General features: G+C 38.8%; 3 protein-coding genes across 3 annotated transcripts; 2 read left to right on the forward strand and 1 right to left on the reverse strand.

The window, feature by feature from the left end:
- Positions 1-5252: 5252 nt before the first annotated feature.
- Positions 5253-6249, forward strand: LOC145499332 (somatostatin receptor type 1-like). The gene has a single exon (XM_081478833.1). It carries the CDS (start codon positions 5253-5255, stop codon positions 6204-6206), a length of 954 nt encoding a protein of 317 aa, XP_081334959.1. The 3' UTR covers positions 6207-6249.
- A 4438-nt stretch (positions 6250-10687) lies between these two features.
- LOC145501899 (uncharacterized) lies at positions 10688-12123 on the forward strand. Its single transcript, XM_081481291.1, has one exon. The coding sequence runs from the start codon at positions 11096-11098 to the stop codon at positions 11687-11689; it is 594 nt and encodes a 197-aa protein (XP_081337417.1). The 5' UTR covers positions 10688-11095; the 3' UTR covers positions 11690-12123.
- A 657-nt stretch (positions 12124-12780) lies between these two features.
- LOC145501301 (somatostatin receptor type 5-like) lies at positions 12781-14198 on the reverse strand. The gene has a single exon (XM_081480786.1). It carries the CDS (start codon positions 14077-14079, stop codon positions 13024-13026), a length of 1056 nt encoding a protein of 351 aa, XP_081336912.1. The 5' UTR covers positions 14080-14198; the 3' UTR covers positions 12781-13023.
- Positions 14199-16594: the final 2396 nt, after the last annotated feature.

Here is a 16594-nt window from a genome sequence, read left to right on the forward strand (position 1 = left end):
GAAATATTTCGGACAAAAAATAGTGTTCGAAAATGAAACCGTCCGAAACTTTTTAAGCGTCTGAAATGTTTACAGTAGAGTAGAAAACGTTTAAGTAACTCCAAAGCTCTTAGTTTTCCTTCATGGAGCAAATTCTAGCTGAGACGCTACTTGAAATACGCAACGGCTTGATAGAATTTCTTATTTTCTCGTCGATCGCATCTAATTATAAAACTTCGTGTAGGCATAAATACTTAAGTTATGTTTCAGTGAATTGAAGTGTCCGAAATTTGTCCTAAACGAGATAAAAAGTGTACGAAAATTAAACGTCCGAAATTTGTTACAAGTTATGTGAGTAAGGTTACAAGAACCCCGCAGGGTGGCTTAGTTTTGCAAGAGACATCATCGTTTCACGCATGTAACCAAATTACCTCGGTAAAATTTATCTAGGTAAATCGATATGATTTAGGAACGTGTAGTTTACCAATACCAATGAGAAGTTTTTGAACAGTGCATGTGCAGTGCGTGTGCAGTGCGTGTGCAGTGCGTGATCCACTAATTAACACTTGGAGGGCGCACTGCACCCCCAGCATTGGTACCCATTTGATCCATTTGTGAGAGTGTCTTGCCCAAGAACACGAGGCCGTGACATAAAGAAAAATAAATTCATATAATGCCAGCAGCTTTGTCCCCTCACAAAGAAGTTATGACACATGCTTATTACCTTCTCCTGGGGTTGGCCTGGATCATTGGAAAGGCTTTTTGGAAACAAGTTCAGTAATAAAATGCGTTGGAGTACAATATCACCCTGTTTGTGTAATATTTAAACAATCTTGTTGACGTGAGACTCGCAGTTTTCATTGCAATTTTCAGTCTCGCGATGAGATACAAAAAAAAAACTAACGGTGAACAGATTCACAAGGCGATAGGATAGAATTTACGTCTTTATTTTTATTTTTGGCTTGCCAAGGTGATTGCTGTGATGGCACGGTGGGCTTATGGTTAGCGCGGTGGACTCCGGATCGAGGCCTCGCCTGGGTCACTGTGTTGTGTTCTTAGGCAAGACACTTTACTCTCACAATGCCTCTCTTCATCCAGGTGTATAAATGGGTACCGGCGAACTTGATCCTTGGGGTAACCCTGCGACGACAGCTAGCAAAAAATCCAGGCAGGGAGGAGAAATACTCCTGGTCGTTGCTGGAGATAAATGCCCGCCTTAACGCAGACTACCTACCTGACCTTAGATGATTGTCTGGTGCCAGCAATTCTGCACAAATCCGTACTTGTAATAATAATAATAATAATAATAATAATAATAATAATAATAATAATAATAATAATAATAATAATAAGAACAATAATAATAATGTTAATATGAACAATAACAACAACAACAACAACAGTAATAATAACAATAATAAGATAGGGTGTATTTTATTTCTTACTTTATTGACTGGCTTGCTAGATACTCAATCCACAATCCATGCCGAATGACGGCGTTATCATTACCAGTCTCTCGAACATGTAAAGGTCCATGCCTAGGTATACGCGTAAAGTTCGACGTCTGAATCAGCACATTTGTATTTGGGTCTGCCTTGCCGCTCTAGTCGACTGCGCTAGTCGAATAGAAAGGCAGAAATTCGACTTCGATTCAGACGTCAAACTTCACATGTGCTAGCCTACGTGTAGCCGTACCCACCCCCAATGAAAAATGTTTTTGCTCAGGGGGTGGGTACGACGATATGTAGGCTACACTTGACGCTACGTGTGCCGAACTAGTAATGCATACATTACAGATACAATATTTAAGGAAAGAGCAGCAGGGTTGGCGCAGAGGTGAGAGCGCTCGCCTCCCACCAATGTGGCTCGGGTTCGACGGCCAGTTTGTCAACAACTGCACACTGCTAGGTTACTTACTATCTACAACCAAGAGATTATCAAGGTACTTACCTTGATAATCTCTTGCTACAACAGAATAGATAGTGAGTAGCGTATCCAATCAGAGAACGGAATTCGTGATAGAAAGATTACTACTTAAACAGTAGAGTATTTCTCTCAAGTAACCATCGGCTGACAATTGCCCCGCGGAGATTTGACGATCTTCAAACAAATATTTGCTCGAGAAGCGAAGCTTCGAGGGCAAACATGCTAGTTTTTAGAACATCAAATTTCTAAGGGGCAACTATCAGCCGATAGTTCCGAGACATAAACACTCCATTGTCTATATTGCCCATAAATCATATTGAATTATTTTCAACTTTTTTTAGTAGAAAAGCGTGAAAGCCATGTGTAAAATTTAAAAAAGAAAATTTACAAAAATCCACTAAATGCAGATCAATCAATCATGTGTTTTAATAAGCCCGCTTGTTTACAGAAAAATTTTCACGGACAACTTGTTCTATCAATCCGAGTATTTTCCTCTGACGGGCACTTTGGGTAGATAATGTCTCTCCGTCGATGAACACTATCATGTTGCGTACTCAGTTTAAACCCGGCCGTCAATAATTGCGCTCGTTTTCTTACAGGGTGTTTTCTAAATAAAATATATTATACCCGCAATTCTACACATTCAAACAAAGTGCCATGCGCAAAAGGCCTGCTCTAAAACATGACGTGAAAAGAGAGACCTTGTTCTTCATGCTTCACTATTTTGTAACGACTACGGGGCCGAGGAGGAGTTGTAATGTTATCTCGTCGGGATGAAATTAGTAATAAATAAAAGAAACTGAAAAAAAATAAACTAGTCTTCTACTTGCAACGCGGTGGTATATGCAAGCGCCTTTTATTTTTTTCTCCTGCTTCTCAGCGGTCTGGAATCCTAAATCCTCGAATCTGATTGGCTTATCGCGCGCTCTCAGATGTTCTGGATTTTCTCGCCAGGACCCCGGGTACGGACCGCTCCTAAGTTTCCAACTTTGGCAGCTTTCCAAGCTTTTTGTTACACCGTAAAACAACGTAAAATGTTAATATTTGGATTCCGATAAAAATTTCTGCAAATAGTATCGCCTTTGTGCCCAACCTGTCAAACGCACGTGTGCACCAGATTTGAACTGAACGGCATTAATTAAAATCAAGAGAAAATATGGTAGGATCATGGTCTCTTGTTGAAATTCAACACCAAAGTTGCTTTCAAAGCAATACCGCATAAAAAAAAAGAAAAAGAAAAAAAAAAGGTAAGAATGAAAGAAACACGCACACTAGACCTCGGGCACAGATTTTCCCAATACGGACCTCCCGGCCCGCAAATTATTTATGTACAGTATTTTCAAGGATGTTGTTAGCGAGCATAACAAGCTTCGAGTTTCCAGAGTGCTCCTTTCCCGCCATATTGAAACCACCAAATCTTCGAACAAGAACCGCTGATCTCAAATGTTTTGATGGGAATTCACAATTAGCTAGTCATCCGTTTTACACATGAGCCTCTGGCTCGGATACTGAGGGCAACCTCAATCCCACGCAATGACTTTAATAAATTGATTGATTGATTGATTGAGTTCGACGTGCGAATCAACTGTCAGATCGAACCGTGCCTAAGGTCACATCGTATTTTGAATAATTTATAAACAGGAAACAGACACTTTCTCTTGATGTGAGCCTGGTTTTAGTTTCTTTTGTCCGCCAGTCGATCAATCTCCAGGTTTTTTAACTTCGATCTCCAAGTCAGTTTCGGGCGCTTTAGCTGAGGTTTAGGGGTCTGTTTCTCTCGCTAGTTTTGCGGTTTCTGTACGCCGGTACAGGCTGGATGTTTATTTCGTAAATTGTTTGTATGTTTACGATCATGATCTTTTATTAATACCCTATGTTTTTCCAATGCGGTAACGAATTATGGCCATGCCGAAATAAAGCTTGTTGTTGTCTTTGCTGCTAACACTGCTGGGCTATCTTCCTTTTGTTTACCTCATCGACAACAGGGCCGACAAATATTTAGTCGTTTCTCTGTGAATATTAAAAGATGTGTTTCCGTCCTGCTCAGCTGTTGCTAGTGTAACAGCTGTGCCCTGCAGCCGGCATGTTGTTTTTAATGTTTTTAACGTTTGTCTCTTGTTCATACATGAAAAAACAACCTTACAAGTAAAGTGCCAGTGAAGTGTATTACGAGCTGCTGAAATCACACGAGGTAAGTAAAGCCGTACCATTTTCTTGTCAATTAAGCCTCGCCCAGTGCATTGATCGGCACCCTTTATGCCGGATTTGATCGCTACTAAGGTGATCAGACTCAGAAGTAACAAGCCGTGAACTTTGCTGTGTAAACTATTCCGAAAGCCTTTCTTCTTTTGCTTATTACAAAGACTGCACCCTTAGGAATTCAACCACTTGGTCTCATTACTCATCATTTGGCCCAAGATTCTCAGTTAAGATTGAACATTTATTCGGAGTTGTTAGACTGTTCGTTTGCGTTTTTTGTGTCTGTGTTACCGAAGAGCCATTTGTTTTTGTGCAGTGAAAACCTGGTATCAAAAGAGCAAGTCTAACCCGTCTTCCGTCAGTAAAAGCTCATGACAATAGTACTACTAACTAGGTTAAAAGTGGTTAAGTAAAAACTGTTTCAGTTTGTGTTTAAAAATCTTTTTTGTCATAAGTTTCTTTAGCTCACTTGGCAGAGAGGCCCAATCGGTTATTGCTTTATATTACGTTTTGTTTCTGCCCTATTCCGTTCTTGGCTTGCTAATTTTGAACATGCAACCATTTTGGGTGTTGTAACCGTGTTGTTGGCTCGTGGTAGATCTAAACACATCGAAATATTCGGGGATATCTCCTTTCATTGCGTCTTGCACAAGACAACACCGAGGACCAAAACGCCTCGCATGTGCTGGGACCCACTGCAACAATGTTAGGGTATCTTTTCTTTGCTAAAGCGAGACGAAAGAAAAACTGAAAAACTGACTCAGTTTCAAAGGCGCTATTTGTGACGTGATTTTTAATCCTAGTTCTATTTCACACCTTAGTTTTAGTCTTAGTTTTAGTATTTTTTTTTTTCATGCTCCGATATTTTAGCCCTGTTTTGACGTATTTACTACTCTCGCACTTCTATTGTGTCCCATTTGTTAGATTGTTTACTGTGGCTGGAAATTAAACAAAAAGTCGAAAATTCCAAATCATTAAAAAATCGCCATCAAATTGTCTTTGTTTTTTTTTTTATTTTGCAGTGATCATTCTCTCATCCTGTTTGGGAGAATATCCACAAAAATGTTAAGACATTCAGGGACACTTTATTCCCTTATGGATTGATTAAACGTGTTCACTCCGTTCTGTTTTTCTTCTTAACAGTGAAAATGGAAACAGCAGAAAACGCTACAGACAACAAACCTCTGATGGCCCCCAGTGAAGCCATAACATGGTGCGTTATTTTCAGTTTAGAAGCTCTGGTTGCTGTTACAACTAACGTGGTCGCAATAATTGTTTTTCTCCAAAATACTTGGCTTCGTAAGCGAACGTCGATCCTGCTGTTAAATCTGGCTGTAGCTGACCTTCTGGTCAGTTTACTAGCTATGCCAGGCTGGGTATACGTCATTGGGGCCGGGGCTAATCTATGGAAGCACACTTGGACAAACGTGACGGTGCAGATCTTATATTCAAGCTTAGACATTGGCGGGGCATTTGCCTCGGTGACAAATCATGGTTGCATCGCTGTAGAACGACTCATAGCCACTGTAATGCCCTTTAAATACCGAAGTCGCAAAAAGAAAATAACCGCACAATTCATAACGGTGGTATGGACTTGCGCGCTTGTCATCCCTTCTTTAACAATGGTGGGATTCCATGTTCTCAGCTCCAAGATGTTTGCTTTCTTTGTTTGGATGCCTTTCCTTTTCGTGTTACTGCTGGTTATTGCCACATCTTATTTAATCCTGCTGTGCAGAGTGAAAGTGGTATCTCGAGATCTTCGCCAAGAAAGCGATTGCCAACGTAATCACCGCTTTACGGTCACGGCGCTTATCGTAAGCGTAGCGTCCTTGACAGCTTGGCTTCCATTCATGATTATGAGTGCCATCAACTTGGTCACCCCCATCAATCAAGATCTGCGCCGCGTCAATACCGTCAAGATGTTACACTATTTCAATTCCCTGTGCAGTATCCTGGTCTACTGGTTCCGGATTCCTCATTTCAAGGATGCAGCGTGCGCGTTAGTGTTCTGTCACAAGAGGAGACGTCAGCTGCCGCAAGGGGCAGCGACTGCGAGAACTTCATCTAACATCCGTAATGTAGCAGTTTCATCTTCTCTCTAAAGACACTCAGCCTCCTTTCCTGTCTTCTGTTACTTATAGCCGAACTTTTACTGCAGGCTTCGTTTGTAGCGGTAGCTATCAATTGGTGTCGAGATTTAAGCGAAGTTGCTACTATAGAATTTCAATTTGTATTCTTAAAGTTTTCCAATTTGCATTTTTCGTTTCTATTGTAGCTGAAAAACCCACTTAGGGAGCTTCAATAAAGTTTGTATGTATATATGTATGTACTGAAGTTCCTGAAGAAATCCTGCATGAATTTAAAGAAAGGAACAAGATATCTGAACAAAGGTATTACTTCAGTTCGAAAGAAACTGTTAGGCTGCGTTGGTCTGCAAGCGAAGCTGTTTATCAACTTGAAGTTTGTAAACGTAAATTAAACGCCGTGGCGGAAAAGAGAACTCCAATCAGAACTACCCTGAAACAGGAACTCAAGACAGAAATGAACTCGGTTTGTCTACTTTACTTGCGACAAGAATCTCGGCAACTTTCTCTCAAATCTGACAAGCAGCATGATACTTTTAAATGAAATGAACCCAAATCGACGAAAAAAATAATGGTAATGATAAAAAATCACGAACGGCAGAAAGGCGGCAGAAGGGCAGTTGTTATTCTGCTGGAAATCACTCAATTTGCTCACCATGGTCTTAAAACTAGAAAAGCTGTCCAGTTTGGTCTGATAGTTACCTCTTGGAAATTTGATGTTCTTAAAATGACTAGCATGAGCTTTGATGTGTGTGTGTGTGTGCTAATGACGAGAAAATTGCAGTAGAAGGGACTCTATTATCCTATTACAATTTCCCTGGTTTTGATCTTATGTACTTAACTAACGCTAAAATGAAACATTATGTTGGCCTAATGCAGCAAAAGTATGCTTTATATTGGTATCATACCATGCAAAACTCTACTAAACTAGAATTTTTCAACACTTTTAAGAACGATTATGCACCCTCCTCTTATTTGGGCCTAACAAGCCAACTAAGCGAAAGAAAAGAACTAGTGAAATTTAGGATACAAATCACAAACTAAGGATTGAGACTGGTTGATATGATCAAATTCCAAGGGTTAACAGACTCTGCCCTATTTGTGTGTCTAATCAAATTGAAGACGAATCTCACTTTCCTATATATTGCAATAAATACTTTATTTTAAGAAATAAATTTATGAAAAATAGAACAGATCATTCCGAATTTTTAAACAATGATCTTCGTTGCAAGCCATCGGAGAACTTATGACTTCTTCAAACCATTATATTAATATTCAATTAGCAAAATTTATGTCATCTTGCTTTGATCTACGCAATATTCTACTTTCAAATCAAACCAATGTAACTTGACTGCTATATCATAACATTATTATATGATCACGATTATCGTTACTGTTTTAGATTTAGTTTATAAAAGCTTTTACAACACTGTATGTATTTATGGTCATACAAATAAAGCTAGTTGTTGTTGGTCCATGAAACGAATAACCTTGATTCCCCAGAATTTCACTGCGCGTCCCTACTGCGCACGATTTTCGCGTCATTAGCGCGAGCTCACGAGCTAGTGTACCGTACACAACATTAAAAGATTTCCTTCAAGCTGAGCTCGGCCGCGCGAAATTAAATGCTCACGAGCTGATGTACCGTTAGACTACGAGTAGTCCCTTTTTCGCTTAGTCCGTCGTGCGTGACGCGAAAGAAAACCGCGAGAAAAAATAGCCGCGCGAAATCCTGGGGGCGAGGAGGCGTGGTGTTCTTGCGAATCTACCAATAGGCTTTGGAAAGATTTAAATTTATCCAGTATTTTGTATTTTGTTTGGCAAAGCTTTCCGCCTCAAACCAGACTGCGAGCGAGTTAGTGATTTCGCCGCTCAACAGCATCGTCCAAGTCAGTGAGTATAAATTCACTGAGCTTGGCCTTTCTGCCGTTCATTTGAAATATTGAACCGGACTTTCACTTGAAACCGGACATTCACCTGAAACTTGCCACTATCGGCAAACATTTCACCGCCAGGTATCGTGGAGGCCTAGCCTGCAAGCTTTGCCCGCCGGTTGGAGATACAAGAGATTAGATTGTATATTATTGAGTGAGTGCATCATGTGTCTTATCGGTCAGCTTTTTGGCCAGCATCTGCATGTGCTGTATAAAATTCTAAATGGCTCAACAAACATTCCAACAACATTCCATAGAACCCTTATTCGAGCCTCTGAGATACATACCCACAATACCACATTTGCTTCTAAATTAAATTTTCATAGGCCAAAAGCAAATAATAACTATGGGACCTCTAATTTCGCTTTTGTTTATCTAAACTTTGGGAAACTATTCCAACGAACTTTAAAAAACTGCCTTACACTTCCTTTTACAACCAATATAAACTATACCTTTTAAACAATCAATCCTACTCTTCTGTATAGCCTGCTTATATTCTGCATATAGCTTATCTACGTTCTGCCATCCTCTTACGCGTTTCATTGCTCATATTTATATTTTTTCCTCTTGTACTTTTTTGATAATTAATATACTTGATATGTCGTGTCAATTGCTTGTACGTGTCAATGACCATCACGAACGCCTATGCTACTTTGGCCACTGAGCTCTTTTTATTTTGGCTATTTACTGTTATATTTCTTTTCTCTTTTTAATTAATGTAATTTCTGTAAATACTGTTAAAGTTATAATTTTTGTAAATAGTGCAAAACAATAAAAATCTGAATCTAGGACTTGTTGTGGCGGCCTGCCGATTGCCGCTTTTTGTCTCGTTTTTTGCCTTCGTGACAACGAAGCCACCATCTGTGTAGGTCACCCATGACGTTAGGGTTTTGATAAATTTTCGCGGTATTGCGGTATTTGCCAAAGTTTTTGCGGTGATGCGATGATCGGCAGAACCAAAGTCCTGTGATCTCACTCCCTCGCGCAGGAACAGACACGAGCAGTCATCTACTTCTAGAGATGCCAGGATTGATTTCTACAATGTGAGGCTTAGTTTTACTGTCTTTGTACATAAATAGCTCTAAATAGTGATTCAATACCTTAGTGTTTCACTATTTTATTAATGACGACTTAAATATACTACCAAATACCTTTTATTATCATTTTTTGATCAATTGCTACGCACATTTTTTACAATTTACAAATACCAATTGCCAATTTAAAGTGTAATATATATAGAGGTGTTTCTTTTGTATTTATGCACGGTGTGAATCGAACAGCTTTTGCCATGGAAATTGAGCAGCTGAATTGACATTTTAAGTCAAGTCCAATTTTTAAATACAAACACTGGGCTCTTGAAAATGTTAATACACAGGCGAACATGCAGCTCCTGAGAATTAACAATTTGATCATCAATGGGAAATGACGTATGATCAAATTTTCCGAATTAGTGCAATCATCGGAACCTGTATACAAATTTTGTATTTTGGTGTCACGGAACAAAGAGAAAATTATTGCGTCTGACCAGTCACTACCGACATATCAACCTCAAAGCTTAAGCGGCTTTGAATAAAAGTAAAAAGGTTCACATCTGAAACTTTCACAAAGGAATCTGCTACAGTCGAAGGATGTTTGGGTTCAATTCTGTCATTCGATACGTGTTGGGAGCAATTGTACTTCTTCGTATTATTAATTCAGTAAGCAACTTCTAATTCACACTATTTTCAAGAAATATCCGAATAATATCATGACACTCGTAACCTGTTCAATTTAGTCTAAATGCTAAATTATTCCGAAAAAAACTGTTCAGGGAATAATTACAAACATTATGAAAATAATAGTTATATATAAAAGTATCATGTAAATAAGACGTCACAAAATTCAAGCGCTCTTAAGTTTATCGGGAGATTCTCTCTCACTAAATGATTTCTCCTTTCAGATATTTAAGAGAAACATTATCAAAAACCTTTTCAAATCAGGAACCTTGTTATTTCGTATTTTGTTAAGCGACAGGGTCGCACATGGACCGATTGCAAGATTGATTCCGACTGAACTGAAGGAGTATGCCAATTGTTTTCCACGTGAATTTTGATGGCTTGGAAGTTCACATCCCCAGCGACTGTCCAGTGTATTTTAAAATAATTCATTGTACCCCTATCCATGAGAGTAAATTCGTTCCTTTGTAAGAGGGAGGCAATGACTTTTAGTTATAAAGAACTCATTCCTTCGCTTTCGCCTGTGATAATATCAGATTTCTTTGTGCTCTACTTTTCCTCAGGCGCGCTCCATTTCCTGAATATAGCTAAAGTAACAATTCTTTTACTTTCTAATACAGGTACAGCAACTTTCAAATGGATCTTTCTGTGCTCCATTTTTCCAACCAGAACAATTTGGAAGCGAGGTAAACTGTTTTAAGACGGTTTTGTTTCTTTGTTTTATTCTTTGGTCATTTATAAATATATTTACAAAATAATCAAGGAAGGCTTATGTAAAGAACTACCTTAAAGATACCTACTTAAAAAAAGAATAAAAATGCTGTTATCAGCAAACAAAATGATCATAATTTAGGACAAAATGCAAATAAGCAAAGCAATAATTTTGCCTTTTTATTAGTATATTTTTTGGGGGGAAAACTGTAAAAAGTACACTTACTATTCGGTAAAGTTTGATTTAAGAGTGACCAGTTTCTCGTCTAGTAAAATGTGCTTCAATAAACGCACATGGAAGTTATAGAATTTGAATTCTGCACCTGAGAGTACCGCCCGGCAGAGTTTTGATACGAGCTTAATTGAGAGTTATTTTGAGAACGGTTCTTCTTAATGACTTACATCAACCATGAAGGACGTCATTTACAATGTTAATTGAGAGGCAAATTGTGATACGTATGTACATCTGTATCGTTCCATTTTTCCCGCAAGGAAACTGAAGTGTTTCTCAACGCAACCTTTTCAGGGACTTTTCAAGATCTACCACATGACGCCCTTATGGTTTGAAACACATGCGTCCTTCATCAACTGTCAGCATACAGCATCCGTCGATCAGCTCACGTTCAACGCTGGCTCAGTAATGGAAGCAGCTCTCCTCAAAATTCCTTTGATCGCTCCTGGAGTCCTGCAAGACTCCATGAGGATAACAATGGAGATTACCGTTGTCCATGACGTCACCATTGGAAACACATTCGACAGCGATGTAAGATATGGCATTTCAGATGGTAGTCGATTTGTTGGCTTTGAAGTGTGTGATAAGGGGAACTATCTCGATCACTCACCTTGTTATGGGGTGGAGGGTATCCCAGGGGTATCTTACCTGTCATCCATAAGGCATATTGAATATAAATCTCCCGGGACAAATGACTCCCGGTACCCTGGTCAGATTGCTTTCACTCTTAAGTTGGATGAGCGACAGGGCTTCTGCCAGACCGCGCACGACGGAGGTTTTACCAAGGCCATTGGGTATAGTCACCGACTTATGTTCAGCAAGGGACTTTCTCTCGAAGTGTATAAAGGAGACAGTGGAGAGAGGGTTGGAATCAAGTACATTAAGGTTGTTGTCATGGAAACCCCTTAGAGCGCAAATGCGATTTCATTCCTGCCTAGGCTCGTGTTTTACAGATCAAATTTTAGTGACAGTGAATCGAATATATCGATAGAAAGATAGAGATTTTCTTTGCTCAGTTGCAGGAGTGCTAAATGCAGATACATGTATACAGGGCGAAATTTAAACAAACTTATAAGATACAACAACTGTTAGTTGAAGTTCAAACACAAAGCGATTATTCCACGGATCAGCTCATGCGGGAAACTCGAACAAAACAGGAACCGTGAGGAAATGAACTTTTTCCTTTGTTCTTGCGTGATATAAGTAATGGTAATAGGACTGAGTGGAGCCCAATTCGGTCGGTTATCATAAGAGTTATAACAAAATCGGACGACCGCGCAGCGGGAGTCCGATTTGTTTATCACGAGTATGATTACAGACCGAATTGGACGACACGAAGTCTTATTACCAATTAATCATAAAAATTAAGTTATGAAAGAAAGGGAAAATTTGCATTAAAATACCTACAAAGGAGATGTAAACATTCTAAGGCCATCGCGCCTCCTACCGGCAATTAGGCGCCAAGAACACAAAAGCGCACGCACGCACGTACGTAACTACAACTTTGAATGTGATTGGTTGATTTAAACTACAATTTTGAATGTGATTGGCTTATTGAACTGTCCGATAACAACTTGGGAAGTGAATTAGTGGAAAATAGGAGTTTTTTAAACCAATCACAATCGAGGAAATTGTAATAGACCAATTTTGATATATCAAAATTCAGCCTAAAACAATGAACCTCAGCACGAGGCTTCGGAGAATAAATACAGAGTTTGTGGGGTTTATTCCCCGGAGCCTCGTGCTGAGGTCTGTTGTTTTAGGCTGAAAATTAATATATCGAAATTGGTCTATTTTTATGATTAGTTTGTAAAAACAGCAGTTGCCACGACATAACAAGTTTTACAATAACCTGTTCATGTGGTACTGTTTAGTGGCTTATCAAGGCAAATACAAGCATGCTCAACCAATTTGAGTCTGACTGCTGTTCTTGGCTATATACAAAGACGAGGTGATCTGAATACATTCAGCCTCGCTCCCTGATTATCAATCTACTATTTAAAATGATGTCGAAACACGAACTGAGAAGAATCATTTCACGAACGTACTGCACGTAAATAATATAAACGTGAACTAGGAATGAAAAGAAAAACACACACAAAAACGAACCAGTTTTCCGGTACACGTCAAATGAAGATATTATAACATCCGTCACTGCTGACAGTTTAACCGGTGTTCCGTTTTATCTGATGCTTAATCTGCTTCAACGTGAAGAAAATGTTTTATTTCCAGCCTGAGATTCTTCACCGTACTTCTCCTTCATTGACAAGACGAACGGAGACCTCTTGAATTTTACTGAGTTTCCTCCATGTTACCGCAGTTTTCTTGCTATTTGTACACAGCTGTGTTGCCCGATTTGATCGGAAAGTATCTTGACCAATTTCAGTGACACTGCAGGGCTTAGAAAGCTGATGACCGGCTAGTCGCCTTTGACTGGAACGCAGGCTGAACATTCTTACCACCGACTTTCGAAACTCTGGCATTCTTAAACTGTAGACAATAGGATTGACGAGAGAGTTTCCATAGTGGAGAACTTTAGAAAAATAAACAAAATTAATACTTAACTGAACCGACGAGAACACAAACAAGACGTTGACAATAACAAAAGGAAGCCAGGCGGCGAGGGATGTGATGGTGACGATAAACAGGGTTAAGGCCAGCTTGTTTTCATACTCGTTTGTCTTTTGTCGCATGTTTCTTCTTTTGGACTTGATTCTGTACCATATGGTAACGTATGAAACACTTATCACAGAACAGAGCACGCTCAGTAGAGACATCGACACGTACGTGGCGATTTCTAAGGACTTTAGCACAAAATTGCTTACAAGGCAAACAGTGGCTGTGCTAATAGCCACAAACCAAATCATTGCCACGGAATAACAGTAATTTCGGCGCTTAAGACCACGATATCCAACCGGGACTACAGTGGCGTAAACACGCTCCAGAGAAATCACAGTCAACGTCATAACAGATGCAAATCCAAGAAGGACATCCACACCAAATAATGTTATTTTCAAAGCATTTCCCCACTGAATCTGCCAAAATGACAACAAGCTTCCTAGATAAGCCAAGTATAAAGGAAGAGGAATGGCGCCGACTAAAAGATCTGCGATGGACAGGTTAATGAGGAGAAGAAATTTCCCTTTCTTTGAGGTCTTTCTTGAAACGAACGCTAAAATTGTGATGAGATTAGCAACCACGATGATCACAGCTTCAGCACCAAAGGCCACGAACCATGAGCCCACAGAAACATTTGCTGCTCCGGGCGAAGAAGTTGAGCTATTCAGGCTACAATTCATTTTCCTTGAATTTGTAAAAGATCCCCTGAAATGATGGATAATTAGTGATATTTTTTTGTTGTCTTTCAAACACAGCGTTGATATGTAGCGAATTAATTGCAAAATGTGCGCGGTCCTAGTTTGATACGAAATGAGCCACTTCCGCGGAAAATGCAGGGCTTTCTAGCTGGTTATTTTTGAGCTTTTTTCTCTCTATTCAATATATGAATTTACTAATATTAGGGCGCAACGAATATTAAAAATATGGTGATCTTTTTACTTTGAATGGGAAAAAATCTAACTTCTATTGGCAATTGCTTTTTCAAATTAATAATTTAATTGCATAAAACACAGCCACGAAAGCTATGAGCCTCCCTTTGTACATCAATAGGAACTATTTGTTATAAAACACAAGTTGCGAACAAATTTAAAATTACGGAAGCCTTTGGCTTCATTTAATTTATTTCTATTCATGAACAGTAGATTTTTAGCGGAATATTAAGAACGCAAGAAAAAAAAAGCCCAATGAATTGAGTCAATAAGAAATTTAAAAACCTGTTTGGCCGACAGCTGAAATTTGTCATCATTTCTTGGAGATGACAATCACTAAACCACTGCGGGGAGATTTTATATTGGCGGCATATGTGTTAAAACGCTCGCCGGATTTCTAGAACTAAAAGCACGAGGCATTGTCAGTGACATCCTTTTTCCATAATTAAGATTTTGCTGTAAAGCCGGCAGGAAAAAGTTAGTGAAAAGAAAAACAGTGGAAATACTTACCTTAAGAAAAAAATGGTATATACACAATGTACTTGAAAGTATATTGTTTTACCGAAACGATTTATTCCTTTGTCGTGATGTTTTCTTTACCTCTTTAAGACATCCAGTATTTTGCGGATAACTTCAGAGCCAATATTGTGTACTTCCCGTAAAATTGTTCTGTAATTGCATTTTCGTGTATGCCTTAATTTACTGATAACAGCCCTGCGGATATATATATACATCTATTTCATAATTTATTCACAGAGAAAGCGTGAAGAATCCATGTTTAACTATAGAAGACAGAGAAAAAATGCTTTTAATTAGCAAATCTGTGCTATTTCCCTCAGGGAGGCTTTTGATTTAATTTTAGTTCTTTCTAACAATGTATCCCGAGAGAAGGATGTAATTATGAGAAATGACTTCTGTTTATAACATCATAGGCGAATTACTGGCGCACAAATGCTACTTGGTGATTCGCGTTGACTGAACTGTTCAAGTAACAAATGCATCTTACCATCTCAAACATTAAAAACGGCGCTTGATACCGAGAGAACGACCCGCTGGACTACCAAACCTGCGGAAATTAAATTGCCAATTTTAATATAGACACTAAATACAGTGGAACTACAATAAAACATTCCCTAAGAAATTTAAATTACTTGGCTGCAAACTGATTTGCAGTTTGCAGTTTGTTAGCACTGCTTAACCTTACCATGCAAACTCGGTGTGCACACAATGGTATCGCTTTAAGCGATCAAACCTATAATTAACATTTAGCTGCGTTATTTAATTTTCTAAATTCCCTAAGGAAAACCAAAAGCAATGGCATTTTTAATCATGCTTCATCCTTTTGTTTTTAGCAACAATGAGAGTTTAACCGGCGACGGTCTATAATAAAACATGTTGAAAACATGCATTACACGAACACGAAAACACAATTAAACAGATTTTATAAGCAGAAGACTCAATATAAGTTCCGTGAACAACCGGACCGAAGTACACATCATATCTGGGCAAGCTTCCTTCTTGCGCTTGCGCATAAGCCACTAGCAAGGCTTTGCATTCCAAACTAGACAAGCCCTGGCTTTAATTCTCGATAAAGAAAATTTTTTTCTCAGGACGATTTGTTTGCTCTTAAATAAGTCTTATAATGCGAGATATCGATGAAATGTTCATTATTTGTCATATGTACCACCATCGTTAATAAGGAGGAATGGTTTTGAAACCCATAGAATTCTTTGTTGTATGTTTTTGTTCTGTTTTTCTTTGGCCTTCACCGTGTGCAAAACACAATAGTTGTTTACTTCGCACTGAGGAACTAGCCAAAAGGAACGCTTTGCTTACGTCATTCCTGCAGAAAGTATGAACGGAAAACAAAAGATTGTGCACGGTCAAGGACCTTCCAGCATCAATCTTGGCATCTTTGTTTGCTACTTTGAAGTTTGTCGGGCTTCATAACTATTCCCCTCTGTTAACGATGATACCACGGTTACCAGGATTTAGGAAACAAGTTAACGTAAGATTGGACTATCCCTAGGATGTTCCAAATTTGTAAAAAAAATGATGCTCAAAATTTCTCAAAAAGTTGCTCAAAAATTGCTCCAAAATCTTCACGTTAGCTGCTTTTAATATTTTCTACAAGAAGTTATTAATTACCCTACCAAAGAACCTTTTTTCACTGTTCCTTGACTCCTGAGCATTTAATAGCCAGCTTTTCCATTCATGTTATACACACACCGACTTGTTTTAACGCATTAATGAACACAATACTCAG

This window comes from Orbicella franksi, chromosome 10 (assembly GCF_964199315.1).
Source record: "Orbicella franksi chromosome 10, jaOrbFran1.1, whole genome shotgun sequence".
Classification (NCBI taxonomy): Eukaryota; Metazoa; Cnidaria; class Anthozoa; order Scleractinia; family Merulinidae; genus Orbicella; species Orbicella franksi.